Source organism: Struthio camelus, chromosome 2, assembly GCF_040807025.1.
Source record: "Struthio camelus isolate bStrCam1 chromosome 2, bStrCam1.hap1, whole genome shotgun sequence".
In the NCBI taxonomy this organism is placed as follows: Eukaryota; Metazoa; Chordata; class Aves; order Struthioniformes; family Struthionidae; genus Struthio; species Struthio camelus.
In genome coordinates, this window is record NC_090943.1 from 92,027,854 (window position 1) to 92,052,924 (window position 25,071).

A 25,071-nucleotide genomic window follows, 5' to 3' on the forward strand; every position below is an offset into this window, starting at 1 on the left:
ATTATAACAGCACTACAGTGTCAAAACTAGTCTCTGGCCAAACAAAAGGGTGGGGACAACAGTAAATACAACTGAATGTATACAAAGCAGATAAGAGGCACGGGGTGTGTTTTTTTAATTCAGGTGGTAATTCAATGTATGTGACTGAAATCACTGCAAAATTTCAGTTTGCTGTGGATCATGCAGAATTTAGGGAGAAGAAAAAATCCTACTACTTTTTCACTTAACATTTCTAAAATTGTGGAATTCACTGCTGTGGTAACAAACGGATTCAAAGAGATTAAACAAATTACTTCAAGAGTTGCTATTAAACATGATATCGAGATGCAACTAAGAAGTCCTTAAGTCACTGACAACAGGCAGAAAAATTGTTCTTTGCTTGCTCCACCTCTCACACTGCTTGCTTGAGTATCTGATTTGATGAACGCTACAGACAGGACACTGGGTTAGACTGAGTTTTGACCTAGAACATTCAGCATCCCATGTTCAATGTTTGAATCAAGCAGCTCCTTAATGTAAGTCACTAGCCATCAAGAAATGATAATCTTTTCCAAATCCAGTGACATCTCAGGCTAGAGTTTCAGATGAAATATTGCTGCACCTATGTCCATCGCAGCATCCAGAACCACCAATGCAGCTGTTCATTTTTTCCAGGGACTACCGAAGATACTTTCATTAGACGTATCCATACCTCCTCATGCATCCCATCTCTACTATTTCAAAGCAGATGGCTCTTTAGGAAGAGCAGGATAACTTCTGACTTGATGAAGTCTGAGCTTATTTACAAAAAAAAGGATTCCAAGGAGCACTTGGCAGTTTCATAATCTGGAATTTCTGCCTAAGGACTCATTCTGTTTGTCAGTTTAGCCATGGAACAGCAGTAAAGCTCATAATTCTGACACTATCAATCCTCACGACCCCGAGATTGTGACAATCTTGGCACTAGCAGGGCATAATTTAGTGTAAAAACACTGGCTCTAACAAAGCTTGGCCACTAACCAGCATGAGGAAATAAAACTAATCCAAAAACTCACTAATGAGTAGGAACTCTTCCATTGCCAGGATACAAGCAATCAAAGGAGCCAGTCTGAACATGCTAGATGGAGAGCACTGAAAGGGACTTGACTGCTGCTACATGTTATTTTTATTTCATTTACTGATAACAAAAAAAATCAGTTAAAAAAAAAACTCACCAGCACAAACAGAATCAAGCCTCAGCAAGCATAATCTGCCCCAACATCCCGCAGCTTGCATCTGTCTGAACTCCCACCTGCACGCAGTGCAACCAAAAATATTCAAACTCCCCCTCTGTTTCTGCAGGGAACATGCAAGATCACACAGCAAGAGCATGAAATCAGGCAAAAAGCATGCTTTAACCTGGTCAGTCCACTTTGGGCTTCGTAGTTCACAGCACATTTACAATACAGAGATAACACACCTCCCTCCTCAAGAGCAGCCTTTAAAAGTCCACCTGGGTGTGTTACAGACTCCGAGTTTCAGTGCTCCGTGGGAAAGGACATAACATGGCACAATGAAAGTCAAACCCTAGCTGCAGTTACCTCCCTGGTATGACACGCCCTTGGGGCCTGTACATGCACCACAGGCTCAGCTTTTAAGGGAAGAGCCACTCTGGTGAAGAGCTCCTTGGTTTAAGGTCTCATGCATTACTGTTAACTTCTCAGCTTTCCTTCTCACATGGCACCAGAATTTTATTTTCATGTAAGTAGCAACATTCTCCTTCTAGCTTTCCAAGACAGTTTGAAAATGTGAAACCCAAAAATCAGAAGTCAAACAAGGACCCTGCCTTTATTTCTTCAGACATTTTACGACTTCAGAGGCCTAGCAATTGCTGAAGGCTTGCTGCCATCAGCATGCGACTTATGCAGGCACCTGACTTCTGGCAAGCCCCTTGTGGGGCAAGGGGATGTGGGTGCTAACAGATGATTTTGGCCAAACATTAAGGGGGGCTTCTTCAAAGGAAACATCTCCCCAAATTCTGCTTAGCTACCTGCCAGGCAGCTATTTCCCAAATGAGATACTTCAGCTCCTGCCAAAGGGCAGACCTCAGACAGAGATATCTGCCATAACCAAGACCAAAGTCCAATCTGATCAAGAGATCCCTGTAGATTCCCTAGAAGTATTCAGGTGAGAGAAGAAAGGGGCACCCACTCTCTGAAAAGTTGTGACATTTTTTTTTCCTGTTCTTTCCCCCCTCCCTCCCTCCCCAAAAAAGTATAGGCAAAGTAGACTGCAAGTTCCCTTTTGCCCTTCTTCCCCCACGTGCATCTTTGAGGGCATCATTGGAGGTTGCCTGCAACAGTGTGACAGAGCAAGACTGACACTGAGGCTGCCAAATCAAGCACTGAGGAACTAATTGCCTGGCCCATAACAAAATCCCACAGGATTCAAGAGCGTGAAGCATGGCCAGCCTTCTCCTCCAAGCAGAACTGTGCACAGTTATCTGCTGGCTCAGCACGGAGCCAGTTCAGAAGGCAATGAGAAGCAAAGAGACACTGCCACCTACCAGGACAGGATCTGCCCCTAAGGCAACTTCCACATCAATTGAGCCTTGCCCCAGCCCCTCCCCATATCACTGGTTCCCTTGAGCAGGGGCAGTTCTCATGCTCTCTGGTGACTCTTTACAAAGAAATCTTTCAAATTTATACACAAAATTCATGCTTTACTGCTAAATGCTATAAATAAACCCTCTGCTACACTTACAAGGCTTTCACTACTACTCTTTCTCTTCTTTGTGCCAGCCCATTTCAAGGTACTAGGGACCAGGTCCTTCATGCTTTTATAATGAAGAGAGTGCTGTATGCATTTCTCCCGTGCAGTACTGCACAAAGCAGAACGGCTATGCTCCTTTATTAAAATATCAGATCTGCAGAGTAAAGAACAAAATTTATGTCACACAGCACAACTAAAAGCAATTTCACTCTATCTGTTATCATATAATGGCAAACGGCCAATATCTCTGGGGCTATCAGCAACTGGAACTGCAGAGCCTGCAGGCAGCTCTGCTTGGTAAATTAGTTCTCAGGTTGGCATAATACTGTATTTAAACAAACAAGCAAACAAAGCAAACCTCCTACAGGTATATGCCACAACAGTGATGGAAAAATCTTGATCCCTGCACAACCCTGAACTGCACCATTGGCTGGATCTGTAGTTACAGTGCAGTAGGTGATTCTCAAAACAGGCTTACCCCATCAGAGCTCAAACCTGAGCTAATTAAAAAAAAAAAAAAAACAGTGAGATTTCAGGCTCCAGGAAAGTTAGGTCCATGACTGAGGAAGGGCCGACTTTAAATACGTCCAAGGGAATAGCACAGGACTACAGTGGGGCAATGCATAAAAAGGATGAGATGGGCAAGCAAAGGCAAGGGGAGCAAAAAGGTAGCTGGTGGATGGGGTCACAAAGAAAAGAGAGATCAAACATCAGTAGAAAAGGAAAAAGAAAAAGATCTTTCTCCAAACAGTGCCTCTTCTCTCCAGACAGATAATATCTACGATAGCAGACAGTTTTAGAAATTAATAAGATAGGAAGATGGAGTAAGTTACCTTAGCAATTCAAAAACTGAAACTGAAACAAAACCAAGTAAAACACAACAACGCATGCAAGGACTTAGAAGAGCTCTTTCCAGAACAGTTTGAGAACTTCATTTCCACATGACATGCTACTTTCGGTGTGCGCTCAGGAACAACCCCACATTTAACAGTCCAGATTTAGATTCTAAATTTTAAGTCTTCTGCATTTTAGGCCAGGGTCCCTCTTCCTCCCTCCTCCCTTTCATTTGAAAGGATTCACAAATCATGTGACTTAACTCCTGTTCTCAAGATTGTTGGTAGCACCCTTGCTCTATTTATAAGCCTCACAGAAGCCTTGCCTTTCCAAAACTACAACTATTTCTACTATACACTCCAATAATACGCACTGATTTAACAGTTCCAAGATGCATCTTTTGTTTTTAATACCAACACTGCTAGCACAATTCTCCCATGTTTCCTGCTATTGCAAGAAAACCTAAAAAACAGTCTCCTGTGCTTTATCTATGTCCCCTGAACTTTGAAACTGCAGAAGAAAAGTTCAGATTGTATCTATCTCTATATCTGCTAGCAAATGTTATAAAGAGAGGGAGTGGTACAGTGTGTGTCTATAAAAAACTATATAATATTGGCCTATAAAACAAGGTTTCAGTGGTGTATCTCAACCATATGAATATACAACTACTCAGAAACTTTATATGCTATACAGATATATCTTTAAAGTCATAAAAATATCTATAATATAGTTTTTAAGCCATAGAGATGTTCATTTTAATGACAAAAGAAGCAGAAAAGCTAGCTATTCCATTTGCCTGTTATTCAAAAATAGAAGAATCTTTCACAACAAATTTCCCATTATCACGCACCACAAACTGATGCATCAAAGATACTGAGAAGACTGCATTATTCCTTTTATAAAATGTTAAGGATGGGTATTTTCTAGCGCATGTAATGCAGTTTAGGGTAGCCTCAAGATACACAGGGTAAGAGTAACAGAGTAAAGTTAGCAGACCCCAGAAGCTTATGTAAGTGGCCACTGTTATGAATTCCACACTCACTGCAAGATTATTACCCTGTTCTTGTATCGAAGCAATGAAAAACACTCTCTGAAAAAAGTTCAAGTTGATTTCAGTACCACCATTGAGCAAGACGACTTGGAAAGTTTCTAAGAAGTCACAAATAAATATGGTATTTGGTAATTTCCTGAGACACGAGAGTCATTTACTGAACGTGGCCACAGGACTGTATTTGATTTGATGTCACTCAGCATTTCAATAATGATCTGGAAGAAGAGGGGAAAGCAGAAATCTTTTTACATTCAAAGACAACACTTCAGTGGTATGGGTGCAATACAACTGGGAGAATAAAGACATCACGTTAATGCGGATATACAGCATGGTAAAAATGAGATGTAAAAGCCAGGAGTTAAGGGACAGAGCTAAGAAATGGAAACACATGAGTTCAGTAAATAAGAAACACTTCCACACAATGAAAGGGGTCCAACTAGGCAACAAAACACGACCATAAAACAGCAGTGAAGGCCTTTCTTTTTCCTTTTCCTGGATTAAAAACCAGCTGTTACATACAAAAGTTCCGAACACTGGTACTGAAATACTCAAGTGTTGCCAAATGAATGGTTACTATTGAACTTGCACATTCTTAGTAGGAGAGAGGACACACAAAAGTTTTGAAGCCTTAGAAAATGCAGAGAAATCTGTCAACAACAACATCAGGAAACATACACCAGAAGCTTCCCAAATACAACATACATACCCCTGGCATCTGACAGAGACTCTAGAAGAATGATCTTCACTAGGCAAATAAATTGCTGCTTTTTCAATCTGTGATTTCAATGATCTTGTAACCACTAATACAAAAGGAACCTTGATAATTACACCCCCCACCACCACTTCCTATCAGTGCCACAAAAAGAAAGAAAAAGATGACAGCAGCTGTCCCCAAGGGCGCTCCTGTTCTTTGTTCCCTGAAATTTTACACAGGCTTCGCGGAGATATAAATGATTAGAAAAAAAAAAAAAAAAAAAAAAAAGAACCATCATTTCCTTCACTGACTCAGTCTCAGGAAAATTTTGGCAACACCTAAAATGTCAACTGAGTAAGGATATTTTCAGAACTTGCTGCCAAAGCAACAGCAGACAACAGGAATGCCACAGAGCTGTCGCAGCAGTTGTAGCAAGAGGACAGGAAAAGAGCCCCTTCAGTACCTCTCTCCCACTAGGAGCTGCCCACAAGCCTGCAAAGCTCATCTTCCCTCCCAGGAATGCACAATATATCTTCTGCTGTTGTCTACTAATGTTGCCAAGCTTGAGGATCAAACAGCAAAAAGCTGCTCAGTTCTGAAGGCACAGAGGGTCAAAATGTTGCATGTGCTGGACAAGAGAAGGGTTGCTTCAGTTCTGCATATGGCTTCACCTGTCGTCCTCTGCAACTGAGGAAGCTTTATTTTATATACATGTTTTGCAGATTCAAACATATAACGTGTATATAACGTGTATAAAAACTACAATAAAATAACGCAGGTGGCAAAGTGAAGCATTCAAAAATGAAGTAACGACAAATTTATTGCCTGAGCAATATGTGTAACCACCTTATAAACTGATCACAAACTACTTTTTCAAAAGGACCCTTTCAGTGCTTTCTTCAGGGCACAGGGCATTCACACCGACAGGCAGAGTTACACTGGTGCATACCCAGCTTCCCTAAAGCCTTGGGAACAAGGCATACTTCCAGTTGAAATAGATCCAAGAATGTACCATGGTTGTAAATCACTGTGCTATAAAGCCTGTGTATCACAGAGGAAGTTTTCGGTTATTTGTGAAAATTTTCATTTTTTCTTGTCAAACACATGAGGGTTTTTCTGGGTCTTTAATATGCATATTAATCTACATATGAATTCAAACAACCAAAGGATGAGGCCATCTGATTTACCAAAACCTTGATTTCCTCCCACTAGGAGATTCCAAAAGGTAACCATGAGCAGAAATTATTATCTCCACAAAAAACAGGCAGAAAGTGTGCACATGCACACGCATGCATGTACTGAAGGGAGTGTGGGGCTGAGCAAAGCCGAGTAAACGTGGACTAAACAGAATACTAACCATGGGTCACTATTCAACTTTTGTTTGAATAACCATTTCAAGTGTCCACATTGGCTGGATTATTAACAGCATGTTCTCTCTTAACTTTATTACAGAATTATTACCTATCTCCACAACGTGGGGAAGCTAAATCCAAAAGGTGTATTCTTTGTTATTTTTGCGCTATTCAAAAATAAAACTGTAGAGTTGAAAATCTGCCCTATGAACTTCACTGTGGAGGCTAGTAGGACTCATAATGTGAAACAGAAATACACTTGTTTTACCTATGATTTCCATGTCTAAATATTATAGATTTATTTTCCTCCAAGTGGGGGTAGGAAAAATGCATACGTCTTGCTAGCCACCAACACATTTACATGAGGCTCATTAATTCACAGGGGATCATATATAGAGGTGTAAGTAGATTCAAGGAAACTAACAATTCTGATAAATTATTTTCACAGGAATTAAAACCAATTAAAATGCAAAACAATAATTAAAATATGTTGTGTAATTACTGTTCTTTAGAAAGCAAACAAATACTACTAACTGGTTTTCTTGCCGTGAAAAATCCATTAGTTACTCTGTGTCACTCTGGCACAAATTTTAAGACCCAGCTTTTAGGTTAGGGTATGTGCGTGTGTGCAGTGGGGAACCTCACTGAAGCATTTGATTAGGGAGAGTAATTGGAAAAAATTACGAGAGTTCTAAGTAGATAAACAACAATATTAACCTATGAGCCTTTTGAAAATGCAGTAGAGGCAAAAAATACTGTACCTTGTTCCTATATCGAGCCAGCTTCCATAATCTTTAACCAAAAAGAAAAAGTGCTAGGAAATAAAACAACTTTGATTAGTATATCAACATTGCACAACCTGAAGCACAAAATTAAAAACAATGTTTTCAGACTGTTTACTCCAAGTTTTTAATTCTTCAAGTAGAACAAGGGTAAGACCTTTCCAGGAATGCTCATTTGGACCAAAGGGAAGAATATTCTGGGAGCCAGAAATAGATTTAACAAGGCTTCAAACACAAACAGCTAAAGATGTACTAAGTTCTGTCAAGTTGCGTTTGCAAGAAGCAAGGAAGATTACCAGCAGAGAACCTCTTCAGAAAGAAAAGCCAAACCACTTTATTGCTTAAAATAACGGATCTCATATAATCTCTTGTGCCAAAGAGAAGGCTACATAGTGTTTTCTTGGAATTTTGTCCCAAATCAATTCAGGCAATTCAGGCAGTTCCCCATCTATAAAACGGGAATAACGGTGGCAGAAGACACAGCCTGAGCGGTCTATTAGTTAATCCCCTAAATTCTAGCTGATGACCATATTAAGCATATAATAAGATTCAAGACCATAAACCAGTTTTGTTTTATTTTTTTCTACCACCTTTTCCATTTCTTGTACAGGCACAGTTCCTGCATATCAAACCTCTTTGGTCATATTTTGCTTTGTACACCACTACATATGTGCAAATTGTTTTAAAAATCATTAAGTCAAAGTAAAATAATATGTGAAATATGTACCCCTATGACTGAGGTCTTATATCTCCACTGTTTTTTCCTTTTGGTCTAGTTGGACTGATTTTATTAGTGAAATGTAACGAGTGTGGTTTACTGGTATTTTTATCCTTTTCCCACGGCAGTTACAAAAAATCAGTTTAGTCACAAAGATTTGTTTAAAATTACACAAAACTATACCTTCTCCATTTCTCACTCTACAGACAAATGAGTCATTATTCGGTTTTGTACCTGTTGTTTTTCCTATAAGCTAAGATCCATAAATCACACTGTACAATCAAGTCACATTAGGAATACTTACTCCAAAGGGTTGAAACTAAAACAGTATGTACAAAGGGAGAACATCAACTCTACCTCCCGCTTTTAAAACGTTTGTGTTTATTTTGTGATACCTTGGGCACTGGTTGCTGGGTTGAAGATAGCTTGAGAGGGCACTAAATATGTACTTTTAATCACTAACAAGTACGTTGGGGGATTGTTTGGATTTGGGTTATTTTAACACGGACACAAGTTCACTGAAGAAAATTCTTCCTAATAGCTCATTACAAAGAGCACAAAATCTCTTTTCAGACGTTACAGAGCTCCTGGATTCTGACCACTCTGACACGGGAACTGGTGGGTAATACATCTTCCCTTTTCTCTTTTTTTCAGGGAAAAGGGGAGGGGAACAAGGAGAAGGTTCAAAATTCCTGAAAATTAACTAAACCTGTCACACAGCTAAAAGTGATATTTAAATTCTTCTTATGAACTTGACTGGAAAACATATGAAAAACTGGGAATGATAACTTATAAGAGAGTCAAAAAGTGAAGTAATAATTATATTGCCTCTTCAGAGGTATTAATTGCATGAAACTCAGAGTGGTGATTGGAGGAGTTTTATCTCTAAATTATGCTAGGATTCTGATTCAATTCACTGCCCTAGTTCCAACAACTTTGAAGTCTGAAACAAATTCAGATCTCCCCAGATGGAATTAGGAGAGTACTCTGCTTCTTGATCTTATTTGAATAGAATGTGCAACAGCAGCTTACCAAAGCCATAACGTCTGAAATCACAAGAACAATGAGGAAAAGGCTGAAAGAGAAAAAAAAGAACCAGACCATCAACCTTTATTCATGGCCACAGACAATTACAAAGCTCACTAAAACCCCACTAAGAAATTAAAATATGATATGACTTCTTGCACTTGCCTTTCAATCACTCAGATACATTTCAATGTACTAGAGAACAGACTAGACCATTTGGTGCTTGCAGTCCCACGCTGCTTAAAAAAGACACTTCAGATTAACAGAGCTTCAGTTTTGCAACAGAGAAACCTAACACAAGTCATTTACCAGAAAACAAGAACAGCATCCCAAAGGCTGGGTGCTAGGCATCCTTTTAATTCACTTCAAAAACAAATGTTACAAACAGCGTCTGCCCATTCCTGACACAGGGAGCTTAATGTGCCAATTAAGCCAAATAAAGCTGATTTGGAAGCTTCAATACGGGTTCAAGAGTGACCAAAACTGCTTTTGTATACGCAAATACCTGAGCTGATCAGTCCCATTCTGGCAACCAGCCCTGCTAGGAAGAAGGGGAGAGCTTCCCCTCCAGACCCCTCTGGGTGCCTCAAAGCTACCCCAGGAACACCCAGCATTTTGGGGGCATGCGCCCAAACCCACGGCCCTCTTTGTCAGACAGCAGACTACTTCAGGAAAGTAGACTGCACCCAATAAAATGAACCAAAAGGGAACACACAGAGCTGTTCTTTCCCCATTATCTTAATCTTCTTTTCATTAAACTATGTAAATCCTAAATTACATGAAGGCAGTTGCTATAACTGGTTAAAGCTAGTTGCTAAGTTAATGATGTTGAAGCAATGTTGCAAACAGCTGACCCATTAACAGAAAAGTCTCTAACTATAACACAGTTCATTTACCAGTACCATCATCATAAATACGTGAAGGTTTTTTTGGAAAATGTCCTACTGTAGCATTGCATGCACATGTACTGGGGGACACCCATACCAACGTCTCCTGATGAGAAAGCTGTATCTTCTAACATTGCCCAAGTCTAGGCAATGCTTCATTAGTAAATAAGGATGCAACCAACCTATTATTTCTCAGACTCACTGAAATTTTCTCTCAAATTACGTGTGGCTCAGATAGGATACTGCAATCTTGTAGTGCCTTGTAAGCACTCAACTAGAGGGCTGTTTTAACAGGCAAGTTATACGAACATACTCTGACAGAGTATTTCCCGCGAGCAGCAAAAAATTTCCTTTACCTATAAACAGGGAGTTTGGGAGCAATTTGTCCAAATCATAAAATCTGGGTTCTGCCCTCCTGAAGTGCAGGAAGCCTTTCACAGTGGAAGGACAATACTAATCTCAAGAGTACGTTCGCAACAATACAAAGACACAACAGCTGCCTGCGACGGCTTAAGCTAGCTAGCAGGGGCAGCGAGAGCAATAAAGAGCCTGCAGCACAGGCTCTGGGACGTGCTGTGCTGACAACCAGAGCACAACCCCCCCAGGGATCCTGGGTACATCCTCAGTTACTGCCTCGTTCCCCAGCCGACGCTGCGGCAGTATCATTGCAAGTGTTACCTGAGCAGCTAAATCAAGCCAGCACAAACACCGGCCTCGGTTACAATCACAGCCTCATAAAGCTGCACAGAGGTACTCACATCCCCTGTTTTAAGAAGTGTATATAATTTCCCCTCTCTCACACACACATGCGCATGCCATAAAAAACTACTGGCGCTGCCAGGGCAGGCACTCAGAAGTTCAGGAACGCTGACCTTTACAATGCCTCACCCGTATAAAGGTGAATGGGTAGCTGGTCCTCTGAGCAACCCTTGCCCGCAGCACAGGCCTGCTGCTGCGTGAGCCTTGGTGAGGAGGGCAGACACCCTCCCTCGCGGTCTGGGATAGCCCCCACGTGCCCGCAGAGCTAAGGCACAGAAGGTGGGTGCAGTGGGGAGCCTTAGGCCACCTCTCCAACAGCAAGGGGGATCGCACCTGGCTGCCACATCCTTTGTCAGAACTGGATGGCATTATGCAAAGACACAACAGGCAGGGCACAAGCAGGATGAAACCAAATAGAAAGGCACAGGGCATCACATGGAGCAATGGCAGCTTTCCTGAGCTCAACTGAGCCACACGTAGGATATGGTCACTGCAGTCCTCCTGCCACAGGCCAGTGAGACTTCTGGTCAACCCCATGCAACATCCCACCGTGATAAACTCAAAACTACATGACTGACAGGGACATCCTCCTTCACGGCATCATCCATAATCCTACCTGACAAGCACAGGATCCAACCACGTACCCTTGGTCCACTGAAAGGGCTAGGGAGGGGTAAGAGTTTAATCTGGGCAGCATTAACTTGCCACAGAAGGGTGTACGGACTACCTTTTTTCTTTTGTTTCCTTTGAAATGCTATTTGTGGTGAGGTCAGTGCTACAAAGCTCTAAATTGGTTATATTATACATGTGTTATTTAAAATATTGTACTATAGCTAGAGATGCAATATAAAACAAAAATCAAATTTTAAACTCTGTTCATTTTTCTACATTAAGGGAAAAAAGGTGTTCCTGCTATGTACTATCAACAAAGAATATTAAATATCTGATTGTTTCAGACAGGGCCAACATTTCCATTTATACTCATTTATTACTCAGAAAAGGATTTCTGAGCTTGCAAAAACAACAAAAACCCCAAACGATAATATCAAATAAAAGTAACAATATGATCTACTGACTGTTGTTTTTTTTAAAAAAGATTAAGATTTAACTACAAATTCTTGCAAAATATATTTGAAACCCTACTAATGTAGAAATATAGCACTTACTGTACCTTTTAGAAGAAAGCTGTGTTGTGACTTGAACAGCTTCAAAAGCACATGATACCAAAACAAATGGGATTACAACCTGTTTAAAACATAAATTATATTTTAGTTTACAATCACATTTACAAAACAACCTGGAAGGCTGAGGAAGCATTTTCACACTTTCCAAATTATCATGAAATGTTTATGGTTTAAAAGCAAAAATATTGGCAAGAAAAGGTTGAAAATCATTTTGCAGGAATTAGTAAATGAATAAAAAAAACCTTCCATGGTCACAGCTGAACTGCAGAGAAACAAACCATGAGGCTATATGGAGACCGTAACTAACACACACTAATGGTCCTCACTTCATTTAACCATTTTTGCTCTGATGATAAATACTTCAAAAGGGCTAGAACACAAAACTATTCAGGTTCAATATCTCACACGGTAGACTGCAGAACTCTAAGTACGATAAGATAATCTCACAAATACCAGAATATACATTATGTTCCTCAACAAAAGGATAACCCTGCTCCTCCAAAACCAAGTCAAGCAAATGTAAATTGTTCAGTGAATTAAAAAAATATGTTAGTAACATAGTTTTTTCTAATTTAAGTCTGCTTTCTCTGGGATAGAAGCAAGAGAAAGACAGAGGCAGGAAATACTGCTTGTTTTAGCAATAATCTATAAACTCGGTGTCTCCTCTCCATATGCTTCTGTGCTAGAAGATCCTGTACTCAAATATCAGAAAAGAGCTCCTACACCTTGCCTGAAAACAAGAAGTGCAATCCAATCTCTAGCAAACTAATAAGGTATTAATAAGGTATTAAAAATTATCAAAAATAGCATTCCTTGTGAAATGACAGTCTAATCATTAGGGCATTTAAAGCCTGTGCTTAATGTAATGTACCTAGATGAAGCTAATAAGATATATATATTTCTTCAATGCTTCTGTAGATATTACACTATGGGGAAAACTTATCATTTGTTAAATAATTTAAAAGCCTTTTCAACATTTAAAATTTTTGTTTAAATACAATAGACCAATCTAATGCAGGTAAGTTATATTTTCTATATACTTTAGGGTCTCTCTTTTAGGGAATTAGATGGGCCTATCTAGAAACACCACAGAGGCTGAAAGCTGCACATGTGATTAAGGGAGTTAATGGATCTCAAATGTTTTCGTAAACTGCAAAGTAACAACTGTGTGCATGGTATGTTATTTATTAAACAGTTCTTCGAGAAAAGTTCACTAAGATAAGATCACTAACCTTCAGCATAAGCAAGGCTCCCATCATAAAGGGACTGAACACGGTCAGGAAACAATAGACAGAAGCTGGATCAAAACTAGAGAAGCATGAAAAAGGCATTACAACTTATCTTCGAAACGGCATTTTCCATTAGAAAAAGCAGAGTTATTTAGTTATTCCTCTAACTCACAGTGTGTATACACATTTTTAAGCAAGGCTTCCAACTTCTTCTTGTCTTGCTCAAGTATTAAATTAGCAAGGACTATTCACCTCACTTTTCTTTCTCTACATTTTTTCTCTACGTGTGCTTTTCGAGGTGCCACGCTGCCAGGGAACAGCTGAGCTCTCTGAACTCGCGCTGCCAATAAACTCCAGTGGAAACTGAGATGACCTAGTAACCGACAAGCTCAGGCTCTTGGGGAGCTTGTTGCACAGAGCAGAAATGAAATGAATTGTTATTATTATTCCACTGACTATTGCTTTAACGCTGCCGATTTTGCTATCCAAATTTCTATTCAGCATGCTAACTGTAGGGAGGTTTTTTGCACCCTGCTGCTTTTCAAATGAATGAATAAAATTTACCTGTTAACAGAAGCTATGTTGCCAGTGCCAAAAAAGGCTGTCACTATGAAGAAAACCTAGATGTATCTAAGGAAAATACACCACAGAAACAGTTACAGTAAAACAAAAACATTTTTCCCCTTCATTGCGGTTTGCTTTCAAAATCCTGTCATGAAACTACCAGAAGCTGACCCACTGTTACAGCTTTACACTGCAGTTAAGAAACACAAAGTATTGTCTAGCTCTACGCAACATTTCAGATATGACTATGTTGATTTTGAAAGACAGCGACTGCATGTGTGAGATTTTAGAGCCTGTCTCGAAGCCGCTGCCGGAGAGATGCAACTTGTTTTTCCTAGGCCCCTAGTGAGGTAGGAACGTATCTGGACAACAGTCCCAATTGCACTTTCAAATGTACACGTGCTTGCAGAAGGCAATGACGTACGCACGGGTACTGCACACCAATGTAGATCCCAGGAATCAACCGTGGAAGGGGCCATTAGCTGAGAAACAAGAGTAAAGGTTTTTACACTATCCCTCCCATAGTTTTCTTGTCAAAGCTGGCACTGAGCCTATCCATCGCAACACGGGACTCCCAGTTATTCCCTACCGGGGTGGGGGGAAAGAAGGATTCTGGCAGGATCTGCATAGCTAGAAGTTTTTATAAACTTACCCTTTTCAGACAGATATAACCCTTGTTGCTATATGAGACCAGGAAAGGGGGAGGACGGTATCTTTCTACCTCTGGAGCATATTGGGGTCCATTACGGCTCACACCTCTTCCATTAAAGAAAGGTTTTAGTTTCTCTTTTCCATCAGCCAGAGATTTAGACACTGACAATGGCTCCTGTCTTTAGAGCTCCCTCTGGTCACTCCAGTCTGGTTATAGTTTCCTGCATTGGACCATTTAAGTCTCTGCATAAACATTTTGCTATGAACTCTACAACAGAATCGTTGGGATTCTGCCTGCAATTTTTTGGAAGGATTAGGTCAGCATAACTAAAGAAATTATGCCTCCCAAGTGTATCACATCATTTCAAGTTTAGTAACATAGTAATCTAGCAGCACAGCACAATTCTGCCAGCTAAGATTCATAAGAACAACAATTCTGTAATAAAACAGAAAAAAAGAGCCCAGTAGCACATAAGTAGGAGTTGCAGCCTAATCAAGATGCTAAGCATATGCAATCTGCATCTTATTCTGGAAGATCAGGCTACAAGGCCCCTCAGGAGAGGCTGACTCTTGGGTCCTAAACGGGAGTCGTGACACAGTCTTTTAGGATACACAATTTACAGGGTCATAGTTGCAATGTGATTGCTCCAGTAGAGAAGGCTTCTCTTTTAGCACAACTATTTCTAATTGCTAACCATCTTCTAAAACGAGTTTAAAAAACTCTTCCGAGTTGGTATTTATTGTGCCTGGTCTCAGTAAAAGGCATGTATTTTTTCAGGAGCTGAACAGAATATGTTCAGGTATTTTAGATTAAGATGAGGTTAGAGAACGATTATGTTGAAGTTTTTAAAAAAAAAAATCATATTTCTTTTTTTTTTTTTGTTTCAGCCAGTTTTTAGTATCTGACAAACAATAATAGCTTTACTAAATTTTAGTTTGGTTTAGCTTTGTCTTTATACTAAAATAGCAACTGAAATAGCGAAGTTTACTGCAAGGAGTCTCTGCTGCTTTTCAGGTACACCCCAAAGCAAACACAAATACTCAGCACCTACTAAATCGTTTTGCCTCCTTCCTTAGCTCTAAACTTCCTTTTTAACAAGGTACCAGTCTCACCTCCTCTTCTGCAGGTTCCCAATTTCAATTAACTCCAGCCTCTACTCTGTGATTCTGATGAACCCTCTCTGATTTGGTTATCCTACAAACTATAAAGCCCGTTTTTGTAGGAACTGGCATTCAGACAACTGCCGCCTCAGCTCCAGCTATGACAAACAAGAAACCCTTCTGTTCCAGACTTGCTCATAATTTCTCTCCCACTTACACACCCATTACCCCTTGCTGCCAAATCACCCTCACCTAACTGCAATTACATGATGAAAGAGAAAAATGGTATGATCACCAACTCTTTACAGTATTAAAAAAAGTCATCAACAGCGATTTTAGTTTCAGGTATGTAAAATAATTGTTACTTCAGTGAACAAACAAACAACACCTCCCAACCAAGCCAGGAGCATTTCTAACAGCGGAAACAACATATACTATAAATAATTCTGGGCCAGATTCTGGGAACACTTTTCCTTAGAGCCTGCAGTAACTTTCCTTCTCATCTCATCTGGCTGGCCATGGTCTACGCCTGCCCATAGCATTTTCTTCCTAATTTACAGCCATAGTCTAAACTGAGAAAGCAAGAATAATTTTAATATCACGTTTTCCAACTAGTCCGTGAAGGTTGAATGAGTTCCCTTCAGACAAAAAGTAATAAAACCAAATTCAAAACGGGTCCCCTTAGAAGAAAGTTTAACTTGGCTGTATGGTCATAAGAGATCAAATTTTTCAGAGTGGCCAAGGAGCCAGATCCCAAAGCAGTGCAGTTTGTACAGAATCATTCTATCCAAAACATAATGAACAAGACCACGGTCTTTTGAGCAGCACGAGTCAAATCATTCTGATCAGAGTCTACCAGTTTCTGTTTGCACCTGCTATCAGACTACTGATTTTGGTTGCAGTACCTTCTGAAAGTAACCCATCTTTTTTTCCCCTGGAACACAGCAACCAGCAAAAAGGATACAAAGAAGAAAGACCTACGGATGTCATCCAGGTGGAGCTGTCTAAAATGAGTTATATCAGTAGCATAGGAGAAGTTGAGAACAGCAAGCTGAAAAGACAGCAAAAGAAATCAATACATAATATCAACTGAAGTATTTTGATATACAAACCATATTTTTACTGGAATGAATGAGAAATAAACCTACTTCCCCATCAAGTGTTATTGCTGTGGCATCCTGATGAGTACTGCAAATCTTTTGCATATTTTCATTATACTTTAACAAACTAGCCAGAAGGATTGTACAAGTGAGATGATCAAATGAACATAGTAGAATTTCTGCTGTTGCCTACACTAAAGAAGTAGTTCTATGCATTAGATTTATCATCTTTTTTTATCATAAATATTCCTCCTACACACAAACACACAAACTTTCACTGCTCACATGAGCATGTGGATAAAGACCCACAGCAATAAACGACTGCAAATATCTTCAGTTGACTTATGTTGTGAATGAGAATAGTAAAATATCCTCCATCTCCTTCACTCAGAGGAATTATCTTCATGGAATTTAAGAGGCCAATGAACTTTTTACTGAGGAAAAGAAAAAAAATAAGTAATAGATACTCAATACTGTCAACAATTTAATTAAAAATAATCTCTTGTCATCAGAGAATTGAGCTGGATTCTCAAATGTAAAATTTTCTTTATGACAAACATCAACAGTCATTCTAGAGATGATTTTTCTAATCTAAAAAGGGGAACCAGGACTGAGCATTATCATTCCTTTCATTTAAAATCAAAACAAAGGTCAGCAGACATACAGGGAGTGACAACAGAAAACTTAATTACAGCTCACTTGTGTTCTTTTCATTTGCATTTGGTTCATTAGGGGTTAATCACTGTTAATATATTACTTTAATAGAATTTTATTTTTAAACAAGCTAGAACATTAGATCTCTATCAGGCAGACGAATGTCAAAGATGCCTTGTTACAACATGCAAAAGGTCAAAGTGGGTCCTGGAGCAGGAAATAAATCTTAGAGATGACTGTGCTGTGCCAGAAACCTCCTGTTGCTATGTACAACTAAGTGTACATATTTCACATCCAGATTCCTCTTCTGTCGTTAAAGATGCTTCAGAACACACCCATGTGAAATACCTTAAGTATATGTAATGTAAATAAAAAGCAGTGATCCCCATTTTCATTTCTGACATACAGCCTTCAATTGGTAAATCCTGCTTTCTCTCAAGTTTTAAAATCATTTCCCTTGCAGGTCAAACACAAAAACACAGTATTTGTAAGGTGCGCTCTGCTGAATGCTTTTGCTCAGGTTTCACGACCTGGCATTTTTCCCAACTCGCTGCATTATTATGAGCTACAAAAGGAAGGAAAAATCTGTACCGCAGCTTCTCTTACAAACGACTCCAGCAACTCCGATTCATCCTAACCCACATTCTCCACAAACTGCATCAACGTCAGCCCACTTGGGAGAAATGAGAAAGAATAGTGTTGCACCACCTGCCTGGCTCAGCACAGCCAGGCAACTCCGTAACAAGCCCTTTGGTTCTAACCAACTCCAAGGCATAACCACAGCATTTTAAACCATTGGTTCAACGACTAAGAGCAAAGCGGCAATACGAGCAGCATGGGCTTTGAACATTGCTGACACAATACACTAAATCTTAGAGTGAAAGAAATTGCATTGATGCATGTTACAAAATTCCCTCTCCAGGAAAATCCAAGAATGTACTGCTTCCAGTTTAGTTGCCGGCTCCTTGTCTGTCTAATCAGAAATAAAACACTACCCTTGAAGAAAGAGAGTAGCAGGGCAAAGTCAAATAAGATTTCCGATATTTCCTATGGGTCATTTCAGCCTCTCACATGCACATTTGTGACTCTTCTATCAAAAGAGGAGAAAGTACAGCAATATTATACTTAATCTCAAGAGAGTTATTATACCCTATTCTGATTTAGAACTACACTCAAAGACCTCAGAGCTTTGTAGCTTACAGAATATATCAGTAAGTCAAACAGATTTCCTGCATTCTCAGGAATGGCTCTGATGAGGAATATCTTCAATAAAATCTCATATAAATCTCTTTTACAAGGTCACATTCCCATTTTATAACAGAGCTGATACTGGCTTTCCAAACTCAAAAGAAAGAATTGCAAAGTGTTGCTCTAAGAAAACCCCTGAGAATATTTATTGTACCTCAAGGAAAAGACAATAAAGCTGATAATTAACCTGACATAAATATAACTATTTGCAGCTGTTACCTTTGGTTTGAGTGAAAGACTGTAGTGCTGCAGTGCTTCTTGTTCCATATTTATCCACACAAACATCAAACCAGACAGCACCAGTGGAAAGAGAGCTTCATATCTGAACAAAAATATAGTTAACCACAGTAAGTGCAGTCACTAAAAACTATTTAACATCAAATACACTGACTTTTTTCTTTAAACACATGACACACCAACGACCAAGCAGCACCCTGCTCCTTTCTCTCCCCATTTCTGAGGTGTACTCATAGTTTGTCGGTGAAGTTTAAAATCATACAGTGATTAAATGGTAGGTGTAGGAGAGACAGAAGCTGCTTCAGCTTTGGTTTTTTTGGATCTTCAATGTTCACATTTCTAGTAAAGAAATGTGATGGCATGGCCTCCGCAACATCAGATGGGTGCCCTTTGGTATGATGATTAATTTTAACAAAACCAGACCAAATAAAAAGGAATAGGGGAAAAAAAACACACTTAGCACCTGCTTTCTACAAAATAGAAAATTTTATAGTAAGAGCTATTTGCACTTGAGAACAGGAGGTGCAGTCTGGCTTAACGAGACAGCAGCTAGCAAGTTTCTCTCTTTAGGGCTCAATCACAAACTTATTCTGGTGATCTCAATCCAGCTCCTAGGAGAGAGGCAGCTAAATGATAAAAACAGCATTATGCTTCACCAAAGTCAAACCATCTTTTTCTTCACTACATACTTCCATCTATCTCAATGCCAGTGTCAAGTTATGCTCTAATCAAGGCAGCTGTGCTATCCTCCAGTATCAGACTCACTCCTGGCACCTAGAGCACTCAAGCATAGCAAACTATGAATGCATTTACTTGAGAGAAATAGACAAATTAACTCCCCTCCAAGTAACTTGGGAGTTACAATGCCATTGGATAATATTAATTCCTCCCTGCCTTCTATGCCATAGTTGCAAGTGACGGTGTGTATCAAGGTGGGTTTTTTTTTTGGGGGGGGGAGGGGGGAAGGCTAGAAGGGAAGAGGAAGGAGGATAAAATTATAACTGACACTGACTATGACACTAATATTGAAAGATTGTAGTTTTCTTCCTTTTTTGGGGGGGGGGGGGGCTCAGAGCTGTCTAAAAACATGAAACTCAGTGTAGCTAATCTTGGTACTGTTTCTACTTTAGATTTCTCCTGCAATGTAGCTACAAAACAGTTTCAAACTGGAACAAAACATTTTAGATAAAGCAGAAGTATCTAACTATCCAAACAACAAGGAGTTAATGAGCATCAAGATGGCAATGTTTGATCTGTCAGTAACAAAAATGCCTGCAAAGCTCCCAGTGGTCTATGCTTGCTCACAAACTGACTGTCTTCAAGTCAGTGACACCTGGGCATAAATAGCCACGTTCTACAGCTGACTTGAACTCTTTGCCTTAGCTACACCTGAAGAGGTGCTTGCAGCTACCCAAGCAGGGCACCGTGCTAGCATTAGGGGATCTAACAGAGCACTGAGGAGAGAAACACTGCATGCTTTTGGCACCAAAATCCTTGGTTTTGCCTCTTTTTTTTTTAACGAATTGTTGGAGAATTTGTCTGTCTTTCTGAACACTGTAGGATGACAGGAGAGAGTTGTCAGCATTCAAGTGGTTTGGTGCAGGTCCACAGTAGGATCAAAATTCGGATCAAAACCTTAATGGGGAAATGGGGAAGTGGGAGGAAGGGGAAGGCAGGAGAAGAAAAAAAAAAAAAACATACCAGGGAGGGAGAGAGAGAGGGAAGGCGGTGGTGGGGGGGGGGGAGAGGGAAGGCAGTGGTGGGGGGGGGAGAGAGGGAGAGAGAAGGAGGGAGAGAGACTTCATCTGAAATGAATAAATCCACAAGAGGCAAAATGTCTCCTGGAAGATATTTATTCCGCTTTTTCCAATATAATTAAATCCAAAGGATAAGTGGGAGGTGAGGGGGAAGGAATGGTTCCTATACTCCCTATTAATTATGCTCTGAAGACCTACCGAGTCTGGAAAAAAATGAGATTGGCTGACACTTGTTTTCTTCCATCTCATACCCTGGGGAATTGACTTTTATCTGAAAAGACGCAAGCTCTGCTCTTTATGGGGGTCTAGAATCTCTTTGATAAAAACAACTTCCATGAAAATATCTCATTGAAGAAAATTATCCCTCATTTTAGGGCTGTTTCCTATAGTGTGCCATTTAAGCCATAGTTAGACACAAATGTCGAGCAGCTGGGAGATTAAAGTTATTTCTTTCTGTTTGTGAGCAGAAAAACATGTATCAAAACAACAAAAGATATAAATTAAAATAGATTTCATTATTTTGTTACAAGATTGTTTGAATACATATCCTTCCGGCCACTGCCTGGTCTAGCTGAAAGGAATGTCAACAAAACAGAACGCTTATAATACATGGATAACCTTGGAAGTTCTCCTGAAATTTTATTTAGGAAGCTAAACAACAAGATAAATGGTGAGACTTCAGTTGGAAGCAAACTTTACATCTTTAATAGAAACGTTCATGAGATTCAGCAGACAATTTCACATTTAATCCCTGATTTCGTATGTAAGAACAACCCAAACAGAGTTACAAAGAAGTACCCTGTGCTGAGGAGCAGGTAGGTGGACATCAGGGAGAGCAGTATGCTGAACAGTCGCTGAAAGAGAAACGTGGGGCTCAGTAAAGGCAACACTGAGGAAGAAACTGCAACAAAAACAAATCCGTCAGTCCCTATATGCAGAACATTTCAGCCTCACGAACAACATAAAATTCTTCAAAGCTTAGCATTTAATATACAGCAATTCAAATCTGGTCATATATGCCCCTATTTTCAGAAGTTACTTTTGCTAAAGAAACCCAAGCGTTCAGGATGTTTAATATTTATCAGAAGCAACTTGGATGCTCTATCATACTAATTTCCTGCCTGTCTAGCCCACAGACATCATAATTTCTCACGAACTGCTATGTCCTTCAGATAACTCAGATGGTAGTACCCCCCCTCCCCCCAAAAAAAACAACTTTAACATGACCCTGAGAACCACTTACCATGGCCTTCAGGACCTCCAGCAGCTCAAGGACTGCAGTTACAGAACCACTGCTCTGCTGTATTGCATTAGGAAACCTGCTACATTTTGAGGTACAACTGAAAATACTGGCAGTGTTTAAATATAGAAACTATCAACTTCTTGGCTTCTATAGCTGAAAGGTTTAAAAACATGAGGATTTAAGGAACTACAGGGGACCTATCCACTCTAATTCATGTGTCTTCTTGCCTTTAATATCTAAAGTATTTCTCTAATGCAGGTGTGGAATCTTAACAACTGTATTGCATCTCTTCTGTGCTGTCCATTACTCAGCTGACCAAGCAACCAGCCCTGGTTAACACAGTCAGTGCTGCCTCTGAGGAGCCTCCTCTCACAGGAGAACTTCTACAGGTGAGGACAGGGCCCAAGAGTTCACAGGAGAGAGGAAATACAGCTTACTGGACGGATGCATAAAGGTGAAGAAAAGAAGAGGGAAAGCGTCCAAGTGCTTGCAGAAGGGAAAGGGAGAGGCAAAAGCATTTGCTGCCATTTGGCCATTTTAAACCTGAGTTATATATGTAAGAATTTTATTTGATCTCTTCGTAAAGGGAGTTGACAAATAACATTGGTGTCATTCTTCAATGTGCTATGATCCCCAAACATTACTGAATCACTCAAAGTCTGCATCAACAGTAAGTCGTAATTAATGAATAATTACCTGATTCAGTAATAAAAGTATAATAGACAGGAAGTGCATTGTTTGGTTGTGTTCATTGTCATAGCATAGCTCTTTAATAGTACTTTTAGTAAACACATCCATGAATAGAGGCAGTTTCTAAAATTTGTGGGTCAGCAAGTTTTATTTCCTGGCTTCCAGGCTCAGCCATTGTTAGAATAACTGAGTAAACGACTTCATTTCAAGGGTGCTTCAGCCTTTCAGCATCACTTGTATCATTCTGGGCCTAAAGAAGGCCCTGCTCAAGGAGAAATTCCAAGGACATTCACCACAAGTCAGAACTGGTGGAAAGAAATTCAGTGTGGCAACTGGCCTCTGAATGAATGAGACCAAACACATCAGATGTATATTGCCCTCTAAAGTTTGCACAATGGTAGGTGAGAACAGACGAGTGGCTGGCAGGTTATAATTGTCCCTTCTCTTCCATCTCAGAGGTACCACATCAGATATTAAACATCAAAAGACCTCTAGGTTTCTGGTTCACCCATGCACATCTCTCTACATGCGCCCTGCCCACAGCTATAACATGGAAGTCCTCAAAATTTGTCACGTGGCTAAAGTACATTTCTGCTGATGAAAAAATCTGGCTGAAATATAATGTAGATTTATTTAAAAATATCTGCTAACATAAAAAAGAAGGTTCTGAAGAACACAGGAAGCAGCTGGATCCACACTGATTGCTGAGTTTACCTCTGTCTGCTTGCTGTTAAGTTGCACTAACTTGGTGCAACAGCTAAAGTCAGCTCTTCCTCTAGGCCTGTAGGAACACATGACCAATTCACTTGCCTGGTTCTCCAAGGACCAATCTTTCTTTAAAAAAAAGTATTTCAGGCTTAAATTAAAATTTTAAACAAGGTAGACTTCATATTTATCAGAACAAACAGTTGGGAAGGGGGGAACAATTTGCTAGAAAACAATGGAAGTGCCATTTCCAGCTTACCAATATCATGAATAAATACTGATAACTGTCTAACTGTGATAACTTAAATATATTAATATACTGAGGTTCAAAAATATGAGTTCAGCCAGTAACAATGCTATTCTTCCAGAATTCTCTTCCAGAAAAGGATGAAGAGGAATCTCACCCTCCCGTGATGGTGATAGGCTTGGAAAGCTACATCAGACCTTGATACCTTAACTGCTACGATGCCACGCTTGTGGTAGACGCTCGTGACAAGCTAGATGCTAGCTTGTGGTTACACTAGTGATAAGGCATTTCTTTCCAACAGGAGGATTGAGGACACTCTGTTAGATGCCTAAGCTTTTTACCTACCTTGTTCTGTGTTTAATTATGTAAAGCAGCTTCAATAAAAGCATAAAGTTCCTACCTTTTATATCATATCCACTACAAATGACTACTTCCAGTCTGAAAGGTTTTGCTAAAATATTCAATACCACTGTGGCAGCAAGTAGACTTTTCAGGTTCATGCAGTCTATTTCAGTTTTAGCTTTAATTTTAGCACAGAAACATCACCTGCAGCAACGAGAATTTCTAATACACCTTTTCCTTAACTCTATATTTCTCTGACTGCCCAAGTCATCTCTTAGCTGAAAAATATTTTTCTCTCACCCTTACACAGGAGGGAAAAACTAACCTTTACCCTCAATTCCTGTTACAGTAAGCCAAACAGGACATCATTGCCTTCAGTGGCTTTTCAAACTGCGTGGAATTCATCCACACAGAGATCACTACATAGCTTAGCAGGCTATGAAGAGTCAGGAAAGGATGATGGTGCTATAAAATGCTCCAAAGAAAACTACGTTACAAAGAGAGCCCCCCTCATGCACACATTAATCACAGTCAGTTATACTAATCTTAAACTTGTTTCCTCAAACAAAAGATTGCTAAAACTAACAATCTCTGCTTAAGTTACAACAACGCCACCACTGCAGGAATGCACATAGGACATCCAGCAACTAGCTAACAAGAGTCATAATTCTGCCATAAAAAAAATAAAGTTTAAATTCCTGGTCTTGAATTTTAGCAAAGAGATGCTATGAAGCCATAAATGGGATACATTTAGCTCTAAAATTCCCACACACCACAATTAATCAGGGATAAAGAATGCCTAACATTTTCTAATGGAGTCCAACAGATTTTTTTTATAGCTGAAACAAAGGTTTTCTTCTACTGTATCCCATAGCCTCAATGATGATTATATTCGCTCTGTTTAATTATCCTCAGATTTTAATTTTAGAATGGTGAAAAATCCAGTGCTTTACGCTGTTTTTTTTCTTTAATAAGTTTCTAAGAGTTATCAAACCTGTATTAATATCATCAGATCACAAAAATTTTGTATGGCAGTTCTGAACAGCACGTTAATACCACAAGAGTCTCTGCCATCAGCTGCAGCTTCAGTCTTTATTGAAACACAGGAACCAGCTTTTCCTCACTTCCCTGAGTTTAACTGGTTTGCTTGAGGAACAAACCAGATTGCCCTTCTTTGGCTTCAAGCGAAGCAAAAATGGAATTGGTACCATTATATCCCTAAAAGGGATCTTTGAGATATTCAAAATATTCAAAACAAAAGATAAGGCTACTTGTAAATCAAAGTT

General features: G+C 39.6%; 1 protein-coding gene across 38 annotated transcripts in view; it reads right to left on the minus strand.

Annotated features, from left to right (window-relative positions):
* Window positions 1-25,071, minus strand: part of PIGN (phosphatidylinositol glycan anchor biosynthesis class N) — a 129,879-nt gene that overhangs the window by 13,563 nt on the left and 91,245 nt on the right. For 16 of the 38 annotated variants that reach the window (XM_068931546.1, XM_068931538.1, XM_068931537.1 and 13 more), the window contains 8 exons: window positions 21,357-21,459; window positions 18,784-18,886; window positions 16,527-16,613; window positions 13,811-13,866; window positions 13,250-13,325; window positions 12,005-12,078; window positions 9,194-9,236; window positions 7,423-7,475 (listed from right to left, as the gene is read on the minus strand). In XM_068931546.1, the coding sequence (XP_068787647.1) occupies window positions 7,423-7,475; window positions 9,194-9,236; window positions 12,005-12,078; window positions 13,250-13,325; window positions 13,811-13,866; window positions 16,527-16,613; window positions 18,784-18,886; window positions 21,357-21,459 (595 nt within the window). Of the gene's footprint in view, window positions 1-1,193; window positions 1,315-2,721; window positions 2,885-5,773; window positions 5,997-7,422; window positions 7,476-9,193; window positions 9,237-12,004; window positions 12,079-13,249; window positions 13,326-13,810; window positions 13,867-16,526; window positions 16,614-18,783; window positions 18,887-21,356; window positions 21,460-25,071 lie in introns of those variants that run through there. The other 22 variants (XM_068931529.1, XM_068931527.1, XM_068931530.1 and 19 more) reach the window with 7 other exon arrangements.